The sequence below is a fragment of the Lissotriton helveticus genome, chromosome 3_1, assembly GCF_964261635.1.
Source record: "Lissotriton helveticus chromosome 3_1, aLisHel1.1, whole genome shotgun sequence".
NCBI lineage: Eukaryota > Metazoa > Chordata > Amphibia > Caudata > Salamandridae > Lissotriton > Lissotriton helveticus.
The window spans coordinates 1,931,483,030-1,931,500,911 of NC_136061.1; the positions used below are offsets into that span (position 1 = coordinate 1,931,483,030).

The 17,882-nt window shown below is 48.9% G+C and overlaps 1 protein-coding gene across 2 annotated transcripts in view; it reads right to left on the bottom strand.

Moving 5' to 3' along the window:
- SPG11 (SPG11 vesicle trafficking associated, spatacsin) overlaps positions 1–17,882 on the bottom strand; it is a 573,976-nt gene that overhangs the window by 392,199 nt on the left and 163,895 nt on the right. For both annotated transcript variants that reach the window (XM_078682963.1, XM_078682964.1), the window contains exons 9-11: positions 16,472–16,607; positions 15,743–15,898; positions 10,716–10,894 (exon numbers count right to left, since the gene is read on the bottom strand). In XM_078682963.1, coding sequence (XP_078539089.1) covers positions 10,716–10,894; positions 15,743–15,898; positions 16,472–16,607 — 471 coding nt within the window. The remainder of the gene's footprint in view (positions 1–10,715; positions 10,895–15,742; positions 15,899–16,471; positions 16,608–17,882) is intronic.

Below are 17,882 nucleotides of genomic sequence, written 5' to 3' on the forward strand. Positions count from 1 at the left end.
CTTAACGATCCACCTGGCTATACCTGCTTTGGAAATGGGGTTGCCTTTGTGCTGGGCTGAAAAGGCAACAAAGAGTTGTTGTGTTTTCCTAAAGTCTTTCGTCCTATCGATGTAGTACATCAAAGCTCGTTTGACATCAAGAGTGTGGAGCATTCTTTCGGCCACTGTTTCTGGGTTTTGAAAGAACGCGGGCAGTTCAATGGTCTGGTTGACATGAAACTGCCAAACCACTTTAGGAAGAAATTTAGGGTTAGTGCGCAGCACCACCCTGTTTGAGTGAATCTGTATGAAAGGCTCTTGTACCGTGAGCGCCTGCAGCTCACTAACACGTCGTAGAGACGTAATAGCAATGAGAAAAGCCACTTTCCACGTTAAGAACTGAATCTCACATGAATGTAGAGGCTCAAAAGGTGGGCCAATCAACCTGGTGAGGACCACATTGAGGTTTCATACAGGAGCTGGCGGGGTCCTGGGAGGGATGACCCGCTTCAGCCCTTCTAGGAAGGCTTTAATGGCAGGCACCCTGAAAACGTAGAGATGCTGCCTGTTTTGGAGATAAGCCGCTATGGCGGATAAGTGTATCCGAATGGAAGCATATGCAAGATTGCATTTGTAAAGATGCAACAAATAACATATGATGTTGGGAATGGACGCATCAAGTGGGTTGATGTGGCGTTCAGTACAGTAAATGACAAACCGCTTCCATTTCGCTGCATAGCAGGCTCTAGTGGTGGGCTTTCTCGCCTCCCGAATGATATCCATGCATTCAGGAGGCAAGTCAAGGTAGCCAAACTCTAAGACCTCAGGAGCCAGATCGCCAGATTGAGCTGTTGCGGATCTGGATGCTGAATGTCGCCATGGTTCTGCGTCAAAAGTCTGGGTGTGAGGTGCAGCCGTTGATGCGGTACCACGGAGAGTTCTAGAAACGTGGTGTACCATGGCTGGCGTGCCCACGTTGCAGCAACCAGGATGAGTGTCATCGAGTGTTGCATTAGCTTTCTTGCCACCAGCGGTATGAGAGGTGCTGGGGGAAAAGCGTACGCAAATCTGCCTGACCAGTTCATCCATATCGCATTGCCTTGTGACTGTGGGTGAGGGAACCTGGTGGCAAAGCTTTGGCATTTTGCGTTTTCCCTCGTGGCGAACAGGTCTATCTCTGGATGACCCCACTGCTGGAAGTACGGGTGGAGTACTGATGGATGTATCTCCCACTCGTGCATTTGGTGGCTGTACCTGCTGAGCAGGTCCGCCATCTGATTGTCCTTGCCTGGGAGGTGTTCCACCATGAGGAAGATGTTCCTCTGAATGGCCCACTTCCACATGCTCTGCGCCAGATGAGACAACTGTGGAGAGTGTGTACCTCCCTGCTTCTGGATGTAGTACATGGCCGTCATGTTGTCCGTCCGGATCAACACGACCTTGTTGCACAGATGTACTTTGAATGCTTTCAGTGCCATGAAGATTGCCATCAGTTCTAGGTAGTTGATGTGCATCTTCCTTTGCTGCATTGTCCATAGTCCCTGCACCGTGTAGTGGAGTACATGAGCTCGCCATCCCTGGAGAGATGCGTCCGTCGTCAGGATAATCTGTGGCACAGGCTCCTGGAACGGTTGGCCCTTGCAAAGGTTGTGTGGATTCCACCAATGCAGAGAGTTGTATGCCCGACCGGTCACCAACACTAGGTCTTTCAACTGCCCCCGAGCCGGAGTCCACTGATGCGCCAAGCATTCTTGGAGCGGACGCATATGTAACCTCGCGTGCGGGAGTATGAAAATGCAGGAGGCCATCATGCCTATCAACTGCATGAACACTCTCGCAGGAAGCGAGTGTTGCGGTCTGAACTGTTTACTGATTAGCGCTTGGATGTTGTTGATCCTCGCTGAAGTTGGCTGAGCCGTGGCCGCCAGGGTATCTATAGTCGTGCCCAGATACTGCCGCACATGGGCCGGCTGAAGGTGCGACTTTGGATAGTTCAGTGAGTAGCCCAGACCGTGAAGAAGGTGAATGGTGTGGGACATGTCGGCGGCGCACTGCTGGGCCGACTTTGCCTGAACCAGCCAGTCGTCCAGATAAGGGTAGACATGTACGTTTTGTCTCCTGAGGTGCGCCGCCACTGTCGCCAGACATTTGGTGAACACTCTGGGGGCCGTGGTCACTCCGAAAGGAAGGACCTTGAATTGATAATGCCGATTTTGAATGGTGAATCTGAGGTATTTTTTGTGTGATGGATGGAGTGGAATGTGGAAGTAAGCATCCTTGAGGTCCAAGGTTGCGAGGAAGTCCCCCTGAGTGAGTAACGGAAGAACTTGCTGCAGCGTTAGCATGTGGAAGTGTTCTGAGAGAATGTATTGTTTTAGGGGCCAGAGGTCCAGAATAGGCCTGAGGGACCCGTCCTTCTTCGGGATTAAGAAGTACAGGGAGTACACTCCTGTGCCTTCTTCCTCCACTGGCACGAGCTCTATAGCGCCCTTTTGCAGCATGACAAGAACCTCCTGCTGCAATAAGTGCAAATGCTCTGTGGACATAGGACGGTGGTTTGGTGGTATGTTGGGTGGAGTGGATGTGAGCTCCAAACAATAACCAAACTGGATAAGTTTCCTGACCCACCTGTCTGTGGTGATGGATTTCCAGACTGGCAGGAACTGCTGGAGTCTCCCCCCGACAGGTGTGGAATGGTTGGGGGGCAGTGACAGGGCGTCACTGTTTGTTGGAGGCGGAGGAACGGGAGTTGTTGTTGCCCCTGCCTCTGCCCTTGGCGTTGTTGCCTCGATAACCTCCTCTACTTTGCTTGGGGTAAGAGGATTGCGCCCCACCTTTATTGAATTGTGTTTGCTGGGACATCTGGCCTCTGGAAACACCCCTATTGCCTGAGCGACGAAAAGTGCTCCCCCTAAACTGTTGGGACTGGAGAGCTCCCATGGACTTCGCAGTCTCGGTATCCTTCTTTATTTTTTCCAAGGTGGTATCCACCTCAGGACCAAATAATCTGTCAGGGTTTACCGGCTGGTTGAGGATGGTAGTTTGGATCTCAGGCTTAAACCCGGAGATTCTGAGCCATGCCTGACGTCTTAACATCACACTGGTGTTAATCGCCCTGGCTGCAGTATCCACAACGTCTAGTGCACACTTAATTGAAGCGTTGGAGAGGAGCTTCCCTTCCTGGATAAGCATCTCCGCAGCCTCCTTATATTGGTCTGGGAGATGTTGCAACAGGGTCTCTAGTGTGTCGTAGTGTGCCCTGTCGTACCGAGCCAAGAGTGCCTGCGTGTTAGAGATACGCCAGATATTGGCCGCCTGAGCTGCTACTCTCTTTCCCGATGCCTCCAGCACTTTGTTTTTTTTTTTTAAAACCTTTATTGTGCACGAAAAAGAACAAATACGGGCCCACAACCGTCAGGCCGGCCACGACACTTTGAAGCACAATTGCAAGCAATACATTTCCCCAGCGGCAGCGGATGACATAGCAACAATTAATAAACGTTACACTGAATAGAATCATGTCACCGAGGAAAAGGAGCATTAAAGGTTAATTTTAAGTTCGTTCCCAATCTAAACATAAATCAGTAAAGAATAAGAGATAAGGGGAACTGAGTCCACACATTAGAATCACAACATAGGCAGGTGGCATCATCATTGAGAACAACAACGGAAAATAAGACCACAGACAGTATGGCGGTGCAAAGTAAAACAACAAGATAATTAGCCAGCATTTACGCCCCACCTACAGCGCCACCCCCTCCCCATCAACCCCTACCGCGGACCCAGAACAGAAACAGACCAAGAAAGCGCAGAAACATAGAAAAATAAGGCCCATAGAAACTAAATGAAAAATAAAACCCTCCCCCCACCCTACACCAATGCGGAGGCTACGGCCTACCCCCCCCCCCGGCAAAGTGTCTGTCGCCCATTAAAGAACCCGAAATATAGACCAAGAAAAAAGAAAGAAAAAGAAAAATGAAGAAAAAGGAAAGAAAACCCCTCACACTTGAAATATAGGGAGTGAGAAAAGAATAAACCAATCCACAACTCCCAGAAAAAGAGAAGGTGGGGAGGAGCCCACCCAATACCAGATCTCCCGGACTCCCAGCCATACAAAACCGTCACGCCGTGCAGAGCAGTAGATGCGGAAGAGATAGGTCCAAAAGAATGGCAGAATCAGTCACACTCAGATCCCCGGCCAGCACAAAGTACGCCCCCCCATCAGCAAGAGTAAAGAACATGACATAGCAATTACAAACTGAAGTGGGGAAAATCAGCACATTCAACGCAAGAAACATAGTAAAATGTTGTGCAATCTGGGTCCCCCACAGCCGGGCTAGCAAAACAAACGGGGAAAACACCCACAGCCCCGGCCCGTACAACAAAACCCCCCCAGGCATAGCCTCACTAAGAAGAGGGCCAGATCTATATGCTCTCGGTCACCCCGGCCACAAGTAAATCGTCCACCCCGAACACAACAGGACAGCCCTAAGCACACGAGAGAGTGGGGAAAGTCAGCACAGAGAACAGCGACACACAATGAAGAAGCGCCCCAGCCCGAATCCCACCCGCCAATCAAGCACACGGCCATAGAAAAAATGCCCCCTAGCCCTGGCCCGTCCGCAACCGTATCCCAGAACATGACTCCCTCAGAGGGCCCGCCCCCACTGAAAACAAAGAGACCAAATGGCCGTACTCAACATAAAGGAGATGGTCCTAGACAAAATGGACGCCACCGTTCCCAAACAGCGCCATCAAGCAAAAGGAGCTGCGCATTCAAAGCATCAGTGCGTTGCAAAGTACAATTTATCGATAACATCACAGAATAGGCGCAGTCGGCCAGGATAACCAGTTATTGTAGCAGCGGCTCCATGAATGCTGAGGGCGAGGCTGTTAGCCGCCTAGGGCAAGAGACATCGTAGTAGGGCTGGGGTAGTAAGATCGCAGTCCACAAAACCTTCCTCCCTGAACACCCAGTACAGTAGTAAATAGCAACACTAATACAGGCGGAGAAAGTCATCACACAGTGCGCGCTCGAGGCATGTACAAAACAGTCCCATTCCCGTTCTCGCCAGCCAGGTAGTCGATGGCAAAGAAAAGCAGCCTAGCCCTATCCCAATCGTGGATGCAACCCTGCATACAGTCCCCCAGGGAAACCCATCCCCTCGGATACAAAGAGACAATATGGCCGGCGAGAAAAGGTGAAACAGCAATTCACAGCGGTCAAGTAATCTGGATGCCAAAAAAAAAACCAATCCCAGACCCCGGTCAACCAGCCAAGAAGCCGATAACAGGAAAGGCAGCCTAGCCCTGGCCCGAACGTGGATACACCCCCAGATGCGCTTCCCCAGAGAGGCCCACCCACCGCAGAACAAAGAAGCAAAATGGCGAGAGATAGAACGAAAGCAATATGGGAGCGCAAAATGGCCGCAAAGAGTCACCAGGAAATCCGTCGAATGTAGCAGAAAGTTCCACAGAGACACCAGGAGTACACGAGTTTGTAGGCAGCAAAGTCAGGGGGCACAACACAGGAGCAGACGGTAGAACCAGCAATGCCACAGATAGATCCCGAGGCGCACACGATAATAAGTCCAGCCACAATGTATCACTCTTCACTGTAAGGGAAAACAAAGTATCCCGGGTGGAGTTGTCAGGCGGGCGATCTTGGGTGCCAACAAAATAGGAAGCGGGCTCAGGTGTCCAACAGGCCGGAGAAAGCGCTGTGTCCTCGTGCAGTGTAGGCGGGGGCAGGCGGCAGCTTTGCGGAACCAGATCGTTATTGTCCCACCGCAGCGCAGACGCCATGTCATCTAGCTTGCCTCCCAATCTTCCGTAGCAGTGGTGCATCTTCGCACGGAGGTCGCACAGAGCGGACAGAACGGTGCCAAGAGAAAATATAGGCTGTCCCACAGGTCCCGGGGGAATCTCTCGAACCTCGGGCTCACCTACAGGCGGGGCAGCACAGGTCGCTGGCGAGGACGGGCGCATCTCCCCACAAAACATGTCAGCACACAAAGCCATTATGGCAAAACCCCGGGACGTTCACCAGGATAATTAAAGCACTAGTATACGCCCTTTTAATGCTGGCGGGGTGCTATGTGCCGTGTCAGGGAGACACGCAGTGCAGGTTAGGCGCCCCCTGACAATCCCGGATAGAGAGGCATGGGGTCAGGCAGTCCTGGGCAATCCAACATGGCCGGGCAATCTTCTCCCCGTACCTTCAGCCTCAAACAAAGGCGCCGTTCCGATGGGGTAATGCAGCTTCGGGAGCGCCGCCGTCCCTCCGCCCGCTTTGAATCCCTTCAGGTGGTTGGGCTCAGGCAGCGCCTCTCAAGGGTCACGCCGGTGGTCCAGCAGCCAGCGCCGACGGAGCACTCCGGCCGACAGCAGGTCTCCGAGGCACGGCAGGATGAGCCCGTACAAGCGGGGTCCAGGGCTACGGACTGGCAAGTGGCTATCTCCGGTTGCCGGGCAGGTCGAGGGTCCGGGAAAGCACCGCCGGGATCAGCGCCGCATCGCACCCACTCTGCCGTCAATTCCGCCAGGATCAGAATCAGGATATCGGCACGGCTGAAAAGGACTGGCGGAGCCGGGAGCCTACAGGTCTGCTCCGGTCGCCATCTTGGCTCCTCCTCCGCCTCCAGCACTTTGGATTCTTTGTCCGGGGGAGGAGCTTCACCAGTGGTCTGCGAATTCACCCTTTTGCGTGCATTAGAAACGACCAGGGAGTCCAATGGCAACTGGCCCTTGATGTAGGTTGGATCGCCAGGTGCCGGTCGGTATTTGTTTTCAATTCTAGGATTGACTACCCTTGACCGTGTGGGTTCCTTGAAGATGTCCGCTGCATGTTTCAGGACCCCTTTTAGCATTGGGAGAGTTTTTACAGTCTTTTCAGCTGTTGAAAAAGTGTCAAAGAGGAAGTCCACCTCCACAGGGTCAGCATGCAGTTCAACGTCGTGGTTCTTTGCCGCCCTCTCGATTAAGGCATTAAATGCAGCAGAATCCTCAGTGGGAGAGGTCTTGACATTGTATACCTGAGGGTCAAGGGCGGGTTGCTGATCCCCTTGGTCCCCTGTGTCCACCCATGAGTCCTGTTGTTCATCAGGATCTGTGTGGGCCGGGAAGTTGTATTCCTCGTCCTGATCCCCAGCATCCCCGGCATCAGAATAAGTCGGTGAGGGTGTGGCAACTCTTTGAGTCCAAGGAGCCAGCGGTTCGACCAAGACCGGTGAATCCGAAGCAGGCTTTTTGCGCTTTAGAGGAATGGTGTATGACTCCAAAGGCGTTGTCGCAGTAATTTTCCGTTTGTAAAGCGTAAGCTTCCCGGTGTCGGCATCGATGAAACGCTCCGACTGATCCTCCACCAATGGTGGTCGATGCTTCAAGCCCCCAGCTGGGAGAGTAGGCTTCGACCCCGCAGCACCTTGCAAGTTCGCTTCGGGCACCGACCGTGGTGCGAAGGCCTTCGGTGCCACCTTCGGCGGCAACGTGAAGAGGATTGGCGTCGATGACTTAGAGGTGGGGACGACTGCTTCGGTGCGGAAGGCGCCTTGGGGTCTTCTGCTGAAGCCTTGTCCCCGATACGTTTTAGGGAGTCCGAGACCTGCTTCGTGAAGGAAACGGACGGCTTCGTCGACACGACAGACGATCTTGGTCCACCAACGTGTGAAGACTCGAGCGTCGATGACTTGGGCTGTTCGGCCGAGGCTTTATCGCGTCGGCGGCCTGGGTAACCGTTTTTAGGGCCCCAGTCTCCGGCTCGACGCCCTTGCTGGTCTTCGGCTCGACGCCCTTCTTGGACTTCGGCTGGACGCTTTTGCCTGGCTCCGGCTCGACGCCCGTCCTGGACTTCGGCTCGATGCCCTTGCTCGACTGTGGCTCGACGCCCTTCTTGGACTTCTGCTCGACGCCCTTGGTCAGCTTTGGCTGGACGCTTTTCCCCGCCTTCTCCGGCTCGACAGCTTTCTTCGGCTTGGGTTGTCCCGACACCTCGGAAGACGAGGGTGTCGACGGGGGAGCAGACGTTTTCGGTTTCGATGGCGTTTGAACCACTTTCGGTAGCGTTGACACCGAAGGTTTCACTTTCGGTTTCGTCTTGGACAATGGCGGCTCCGCCGAAGTGTCCGAAGCCGGGCCGGGAGGCGGGGCCGTGGAACCTGGTAGAAGGTCTTGGGTAAGGCCGATTGGCGATCCCTCGACCTGAGCCTTTGTAAGTGTTCGAACGGGGCATAGCTCTTCCTCCGAGCTATCTTCCATGGCCCCATAGGCCTCATTGTCGTCTTCTACCTCGTCGACGACTTCTTCTACGTCTAGGCCTTCGACATCCACTTGATAGTCGTAGTCGATATCCTCCGCTGGAGGTGAAATCTGCAGCTGAACTTTGTGTTCGTCTGCATCCTCGTTGTCGAAGATGTCCGCCGGGGCCGACTGCCGGGCCTCCATGCGCGCCACGCGCCGAAGCCGAATCGTCTTCTTCGAACGAAACCGTGAACAAGCCATACAGTTGGCTTCATCGTGGTCCGGCGACAGGCACTTGTTGCACACCGGGTGGACGTCGATGTGTGGGTACTTCGACCCGCACACGGGACACTTCTTGAACGGGCTCCGTTCTATGTCGCGTTGTCGAGGGTCTTGCTGCGTCGACTGGGCCTCGAGCACCAAAGAGTCACGCGACTCCCTGGATGTCCAACTCGGGAAGCAAGTCTGAACAGAAACGGGCACCGAACGCAAACAATACCGACGATAAGAAAAAGGCCTTTTGGCCTCGAAAAAGTTTATTGTCGATTCCGAACAGGAGAGAACGAAATTACATCCGAACCCAATGGCGGAAAAAAACAATCTGGGGATGGAGTCGATGCCCATGCGCACTGTAGTCCAGGGGAGGAGCCACCTATCTCGTGATACTTCGAAGACTCTTCCAGGACAACAATGTGCAATCATCCGGACCCAACACTAGGCGGCGATCTATGCTATAGATATGAATTCAGCAGCCCACATGCCTCGAACCTGTGTTTATGGGCCAGCAGGTGATCCAACATACTGGTCGGAGAGACGGTTCTTGGGCAGTCACCTCCGGCTCCAATATATATTAGAAAGCCGGCTGCAACAGAAAATCCCCCTACTGACACAGCCAGTGTTTGCTGAAATAATCAACATCCCCACTCAGAAACCTACGCTGGGAGGGTAGACTGACGTGAGAGATGCCCCTGTGGTGCAGAGCCCCCAGTCGGATGTGTTGCAGTTAGATGGGTTCCTTGGATTGGAATTCCTTTGTGATTACTACCCTGGGCCACGTCCTGACAGGTGCAGACATGATGGACTTTATACAGCTTCAAGTTGACTTTGTGCTGGAAAAGTCCTGATTACAGGCATCTACAGCCTCACTGTGCTTTGAGACTATACCTGAGAGGGTGAGAAGACATTTGAGAATTCAGCCCCCTGGAGGCGAAGCTAATGATCAGTCCCCTTCTTGACCAAGGCCGCATTTCCCTAATCTATAAGTGTTTAGTGATCAGTACCCCAGACACTTTTAAAACACATAGGGAACAGTGGGGTGACTTGGGGATGTTTGATGAGAGCGAGTGGACAACCTCTTTTATGAGCCCTAGAGAGCCTGTCTTGACTGTGAGGTTTCGTCTTATACAGTTCAAGTATCTACACAGTGTATGGCGAATGAATAAAATACATGACCCAGCTTGTTTACGATGTGGGGAGGCTGTGGGAGATTTTCTCCTTTCTGTCTGGGGCTGCCATGCCCTTCACCCTTATTGGAATCATATCGAGGTGACGTTTGTAGCTGGCGTTGGCCAGACATTTGCCCTCACATCAAAGATAGCCCTCCTAAACATTCTGGACAAGGAAGGATTTCCTCATACCAGGGGTGGCAGCCAACATCTCCTGATATAGGGAGGTGGTGTGCTGAGATGGACCTGTGTTCTGTAAGGGATTCATTTATATACAAAGCCTGGGGTTGCCCATGAAAGGGTGCAGGTGGGAGGCAGCATTATTGGCAGAGGACAGTGTGAACGATGTAGGTTATGGATCCTCCAGATCTGGGTAATGGGGGGGCATTGCCTGAAGGCAACGCCAATGATGCATCAAGTGAACTATGTTTTCTTTTCTTCTTTCCATTTTGGATAATCATTTGTTTAATAACTTATAAAATCTTAATAAACAGATTTTCTTTTTTTTTAAAAAGCAAAAAATCTGTTTTGTCAAAACAGTTTACTTTGTATGCACCCTGTGAAAGCGGCTTTAGATGACATGGGATGGCACAATGTGGAGCAGTGATGTATCACAATTTTCTAACAGCAGCCTCTCCTTTCATCAGCTGCAACTTTTAACTCGATTGCTTTCATATACAAAATACATCTTTTCACTAGATACTGGCTGTCTTGGTAAATAACATATGTTCACAGAGCTGCTGCATACATGGCAACATGTGGGAATCCCAAGAGCGAGATTTTAGAGAGAGCAATGCCTTTGCCCATTGATTTATGCTGGAAATAGCAATATTTCAAAATCTGAACAAAGTTATTTACATTACAGTAGTCACCTCCTGGAAATTAGAAACTGACTACAGTGCTCTACTTCTGTGTATATTAAAAAACTGATTACGTGTATTTTGTATTGCTGGAGACACACAGAGTAGATTCCAGGTTTTTGATTGCACTTCTGAGATCATTTACACAATCTTTGATTGCTAGATTTCTCGATGGACCTCATCTGCACCTTACCTCCGAGCTCAGTGATTCCCACCGATGACTTTGCTCTATCTGAGGAATGTCCTCACAGGAATCCTTCAAAAACTTCATTTGGTTACTCTGCTTTCGACTAAATTTCTTCATAAAGGTTCTGAGGTCAGTAATGTAGCTGGTGAGGATATCCATGCAGGACTGCAAGCACTCATCAAGCTCTGTAGGAATTATCAGAACAAACAAGACAAGGTGACAAACGCACAGTGTGAAAAGCAGATAGTATGATGCTGGACAGAGAGGCCTACAGAGTCCAAGTGATAAACTGGTGAGGTGGGATAAAGCAGAGGCTGACACAGTAACTACTTGCCCATGGAATTGTGAGGCAGTCCATTTAATGCAGATAGTATTATTACATGGCTGCAAAGGAGGGAATTAATCAAGAAAGAGAAAGGTAGACTTCCAGAGAGAGATTTAGGAGGGATTAGGTGGTCAAAAGTTACCCACATGTGTTGTGCTATGTAACAGAACACGGACTGTTTGCTTAGAAGGGTTAGAGCGGCAGTTGCTATGTTGTCAGGGATAATGACTGCTAATTATTTTAAAACTGGTGCCGTTTTTAATGTTTCTGGATGTACACGTTGATGGTTGTAATAACTGCATAAAGTAACTGCTAGAGACTGCTAAATTGTTGAGGTACTGCCATAGCTGCTTGGCTTTGAAGATGGTTACATTGGTTTGCTGGTTAACCAGTATAGAACAGTGACTACTTGGTTCAGCACCTATGCTGCACCTGAATACCAACCAACTTTAATTGTGACATCTGGGTGGTTTAGATTTAAAGTTTAGGCATATAAACTAGCTGGATTCGCATAACCGCTATCCAACATTCCTGATTTGCCCCGATCAAGCCCAAGGCCTTGTCAAATGTAATTCTAAATAGCTAGTTTTTTAGATTAAGTATAATGTTGGTTACTAGATTAATCAGGAAAGAATGGGCTGCTTTGTTGGTCGGAGTAGAAAAGAGGGGCTTACTGGTGTTCTGGTAAAATAAAAAAATCTGTCCATGTGGATTGTATGTGCTTTTATCGGAAAACCGTCATCAAGAAAGCCGATTAAATGTTTGCATAAAAACAATCTTGACCAATGTTTTTCTATCAAGAAAGGGTTTCTCCAGGTTGACAAAACCAAGCTGACAAAAGCCTTTCTAGATGAAAAATTCCTTTATCTTTTGGCTGTTTTTTCTATTCTGCTTCTTCAAGGTCAACTTCCCCCATTTAACTGCCTGTACTTTTCTTTTTAGTAAGGAGGGGAAGGGGTGCCCCTTACCTTCCTGAACTTTTCAACCTTCCACCTGCGTGCTATGCCCCTTTTGCTACTGAGCCACCCACTTTGCTCCTTTAAAAAAAAGAAAAGTCCTCTATGTCCACTCCCTTTTGTGGTCTTACCCCTTCTTCATACCTTCTTCTTTCATCCTGCATGGTAGTTTTTTTTTTAAAGTAGTAGGTCAAAGCAGACCTTTATTTTTTTGTAGTAAAAGTATCTCGTCATTTTAATTTTTCTCTAAAATGAAGTTACATCATCTCCACCAACACCTGCCCTGAATGGTATTGTATCCTTTGCCCTTTCTCCTTCAAAAGTTGTCTTATTGTCTTTTCCTTCTATTAGTTTTGTGAGACCCTACTCTATTGCTACACACACACTTTATAGTTGAATTGATCACCAACGGCCAGTGGATGTAGGTGGGTTGGCGATGTATCTTATTTTGCCTTATTACTAATAAAAAGATCTAAAACCTAAAATTAAGTTAAATCAGTCTGTTTTCATCAGTCTGACTCTTCATTCTAGAAATTCATCAAAATGACAGATTACCATCAAGGTGATCAGATTAGTGTGGAAAGTGGGCTCTTTATATAGTGGACCAAACCAAGGAAACTGTGTAAAGAGTCCAGGCAACCCTTATTGGTTTATAGAGGCAAAACTGTGAACACTAAATGCTCTCTTTTGAGGTAGTGCAAGTGAGCAGTTTAGAGGGTAGTGATAAACATTTGTTGTATTCACAGAGGCAATAAATGAGACGCACTCAAGAATAAATTAGAGACCAATTTCAAAAAATAAGATGTTATATACATTTTCATACTAAGAACTTTGTTAGCAAGTTAGTACTTTTTATAAAAATATACATTTTTACAGGTAAGTAAATAGTTAAATTCAATGAGTATTTACACAGCAATGCTTCCCTATGGGAGAAAAGGCATACGTTGCATACAGTTATTTATGGTCAATTTCTGTGGGTCTCCGCCGGGACTTAGGATCGTAGGGGGCCAAGGTTCAAAGTACCACCAGCAGTTACTCGTTACCTACCCTAGGGCATCGACGTGCAAAGGTGCTGGTCAGGTTGGTAGCCGTGTGCGCTACGCCAGTGGAAAGAAGGGGGGACACCAAGAAACAGGCTGCAGAGGGGGACTTGGAGACAAGTCCAGGAGCTCCCAACGGGGAGGCTCGGGTCACAAGGGTCCTGGGAACAAGGGGGCACAGCTGGTTCATCGGTTTCGGGTTGGGGGTGCTCAGTGCAGAGCGGAAAGGTTGGCTGGGCTCTGTGTGTCCTGGAGCCCTGCGGTGGTCGGTCTCGCCGGTTGAGGGTGCAAAAATGTGGACTGCTGGGCCACTCTGGAAATGGGTCTCTGCGGTGCTCAAGTCCCTCGACGGCTGCTCGGTCTCAGTGTAGTGGGAGTCTGGACTGGACTCAGATTGCAGGGGAGTTGCTCCTCTACTCTTAGGGAGATTGCAGACAATTTGCAAAGGGCTGGCAATCTCCCATGGTTCTTAGAAGATGTTCAGCTGCAGGACGAATCGCTGGTTAGGATTGCCAAGACCGGTGCAGGCAGGTAGGGTTTGGAGCCAAAGGTCCACAGCAAGTCTTCAGTGCTCGCTTTTCTTGTCTCTCGTCTTTGCCCTCTTTGTCTGGGTCCGTTGAATCTGATTTCCTGCCATCAGCGGTGCCGCTAAATAGTCAACTTAGGGACGTTAAGGGGAGTGGCTGGTAGTAGCCATGGGCTACTTACCGTTAGGGTGGCTACACCCTCATTATGACTACTTCCTGTGGGGAGTGAGCATAACCTTGACCAGGTGAGGCTAATTCTGCCAAAAAAAAGATAGTGGAATTCTAAGTTTTGTGTTCACCTCGGGTAGCCCACCTTAGGGGTGAAACTTGACTTTGGGAGGAACATGTCTCCTGCTAGCTAATTTTCCTGCTTTCCTGGTGCCAAATGGGGCCAGGTCAGGGGTTTGCATTTCTTCTCTAAGGTGCCATATGGGTGCTTGTATTAATAAATCCATCACTGGAATCAGCGTGGGCTTATAAATACAAGATGTTTTATTACAAACATCTCTAGTTTCAGTAAAGCCATTGTGTAGCTGGGAACCTCGCAAATACCAGTGTGTAGCACATGTTCTCAAAATGGCTTCCCTGTTCACTGGTAATCTCTAAGAATCTCAGATATGTCCACACATCTAGTACATTGCTCCCTGCCTTAGAGATGCAAGACCTGCTGTAGGGGTGGCTTATCTATACTGCATGCAGTGTCTGCAGGCATGGCACAGGAGGTGTGCCATGTCGTGTCTTCACTTTTCTCTGCACCATGACACGCAGCCTGCGATGGCAGTTTGCATGAGGGTGCTGATGTGTTTCTTATGGTGGCACAATAAATCTTGCAGTCCTTAGGGACCCTCTTTAGTGTCCGTGTCCTAGGTACCAGGGGTACCATTTACTAGGACTTACGTGGGGTGCTATGGGTATTACCAATTGGGGAACAATTGTACAGTTTTAGGGAAAGAGATCTGGCACTGGGGACTCTGATGCAGTTTTGACAGAGGATCATTGGGTTCCTGCTATTGGATACCAGGCAGGAGACCATGTAAAAAACAGGGACACTTCCTAGAGTTAGCACAGTAACTGTCAAGTGGTTCAAGTACAATGCTGGCTGCTTGGTTGTTCAAGGGACAATGGTATTGGCTTGGATGTTTAAGATAAACTGGTGACTACTGAGCTGGCTGCTCCACCCTGCCATTAGCTAGGGTAATATGGAGGATGCTTGGTTACTCAAGGTAGACCAGTGACCGCTGGGTAGTGACCGCTGGGTTGCTCAGGGAAAAATGGGCAATATTTTGGTGGTCAGAATGGTGACTTCTAATTAAGTTAGGGTAGGGTAGAGTGTGCTTAACTGGTCGTGGTAAAATTGTGGCATAATATTCAATCAGGCTAAAAGAGTGAGCGCTTGTCTGCAGAGGGCAAAAAATGTTATGCCTGCTGCTTGGTTAGGCTGGCATTGTGGCTTGAAAAAAAGCATTGGTAAAACCATGACCGATTTGTTAAACATCAAACATGAGGCTGGATGGTTTAAGGTTGGGATGGACCCTACAATATGTATTTTTTTATTTGAGGACAAGAGAACATGGTGAAATAAAACATACCAATTTGGTGCATTTTCACTTATGGGAAAGTTTGCTTGTCGAATGGCAGAACAAACATTATCTTGGTAGACGACTGAGAAGTAGCGAAAAAGTCATAACAGAATGGTTGACCACTGGGTGGTTTGGTTGTCCAAGAGAAATCATATTTATTGTATTACAGAACAGAACATGGGTGAAGAAGGACAGTGCTGGTAGAACAATAGTTGTTTGAATGCATAGGGCAGGAGTGTGGTGGTTGGGCAGATTATGGTAGAAGGACTGAGGTGGGTTGGTAGGTCACTGTGGAACAGAAGTACATCATTGGTCAGTGTACGCCTGCGGCTGCTTGATTGGTTAGGAAAGGCTACATAAATTGCCACCGTAGAATGGTGGATACTCGATTGGTCAGATTAGAATGACTGATGCTTGATTACTCAAGAAAGAAAATTTACTTTTTGCTTTGCCAGGGAAGAATGAGGGCTCAACGGCCAGTAAGGAAATAACAATTGTTTACTGATCACATCATATCACTGATGCATGCTGCCCCAAGGATAACATGGGAAGTTCCATGTCTGCACCGCAGTATGGACAGGAATATAACAGAAGGAACAACTCACCATCAGCCTGGTTGCAGACATCCTGCACTTGTTTGCTGAGAAATTTCAGGGTCAGGTTTAGAAGCTGTTCCGAGAATGGCTTACTCTGAGTTTCCAGATCATTTTCCCTGATTGCAGAGCAAAGCAAATCTAAGGCAGGCCTCAGTGACTCCATACCTAAAGAAAAAGAACACATTCTAAACAGTTCCGAATCATGCTGCACTTCGAGATAGGGTCGCAACCATAACAGTAAACATGTGTACAACTCTCCACGCAGTGTGGGTCTGAATTTGATAGCATGCGCTGACACCACTAATGAAAAAGTAAGTTATACATACTATCATGCACTACTCTGTACAGGAAATCACCTAACAACAGAAGTATGAAATTATAAGAGATGAACAGGCCAATGACTGCATTGTAAGGGCAATTCTGGTTTCTCTCTCCTTCATGAGCTGCCTTATACTTCATCAGCAATCTGGCCAGTACGTGTCACTGTGAAAGTTTCCTTCCACAATAAGCTCTTACTTCATGAGCAAACTGAATTCAAGCAGTAATTGTCACTGTCAGAGATCCTGCCTGAGCTACCCTCCATAAAAGCAATGCTAGGGAGCCACACTCTCTAGTCAGGCCAGCAGGTATCAAGATAAAAGCAAGAGAGCATACACGGTTATGTGATCTTTACAATTATACAGAACACCGAAGGAGGTTCTCAGGGCTGCAGTATCATTGTGCTGTGCGTTTACTCACTTCTTAAGTACACCTCAGATATGGTGCTCTTTGGCAGAGTCTCTGGCTCTTCACACTGGACTGTTGAACTGAAAATGTTCTCCTTGCTCTTCAAGAAAAAATCAACTGTGTCCAGCTGGCGATTTTTTAATCCTGCCTAGAACACAAGAATGGAAATTAGCATTAGAGATGAAATAGTAGCCTCTTTTACTCGTTGTGCCATTTCATTTTCCATTGCTTTTTTTAATGTTGTGGGCCAAGACCCAGAGCGGTCATGCGCCCGTTTATTTATCCCCAGGGGCGTGCCCGCCCTCTGGGGTGATACACAGTGTAACACTGTAGTGTTCGGGCCGGGTGGCTCTGACACTACAGGTATGTTTTGGCTATGGAACTAGTACATGTGATCTCTAATCTCAGCTTTATAAAAGAATTACAGAGCTTTCAATCCCAGCAGGACTCAGTAGCTCAGCAATTTGTTTGTAGGTCTGGAATTAGCCAGACGACCCATTGTTTGTTATTAAAATGATATGTATAATACCATTATAAGGGCTTTCAGCCAGTCCTCTTTAGCCATTGGACTGTTATTGAGTCATTCACATTCTTTTTTTTAAACTTTATTTGTAAATTTTGTCAATTACAAACAGCGACATTTTGCCTCAGAATAAGGCGAGGGCAGAAATACAGTTAGAAATGTACGTTTGCATGCCTGACATCGCAGAAACAGCTACCATATCAAGAAAAATAAGAGTCCAACTGGTCATGCAATGTTCTCAGAGCCAAATATACCAAACCCAGATCTTGTATCTACCCGCAGGGCAACAGTCGCCTGCCAACAATGAGGTAGCCACTGGGAATGAAGGGGAAGGGAAGACAAGGGGGGAAAAGGTCAAGGAGGGTGGGGTGGAAAACCTCTCTGGCCGAGCTTAAAAGGGTGGTGCGCAGGTGCATGGGTCAGCCCCCCCCTTGCCGCTGACTTCTCCGTTCTCGCCTACCCATCTGCTGCAGGGACCTGTGCTTGGTCAACCTGGTGTGTGCATAAAAACTTTGCAATGGTTCCCATATGTTCTAAAGGCACGCTTGTTCAGGCACCATTAGTTCCCAGAACTCGGAAAGCTGGGTGTGGCAGAAGGCTGCTCTCTGAACCAATCATCCCTATGCGGCTTGCGCCTGCGGCCACAACAGATCGCCAGACGTCTCTTCCCCAGTAACAACATCATGGCCCCAAGTCTCCTATTGTCTTTAGGGAGGTTTTTGACATATCCTAGAAGAGCTGTCAACAGGGTGCCCTCTATCCTACATCCCAGCATTTCATCTAGTGCATCAAACACACATCTCCAGTAGCTTGCCACCTCCTTGCATTCCCATGCCAGGTGCATAACGTAGGCCTCAGGCATTCCACTTCAGGCACAGCGCGCATCCGCACTCAGCCCCG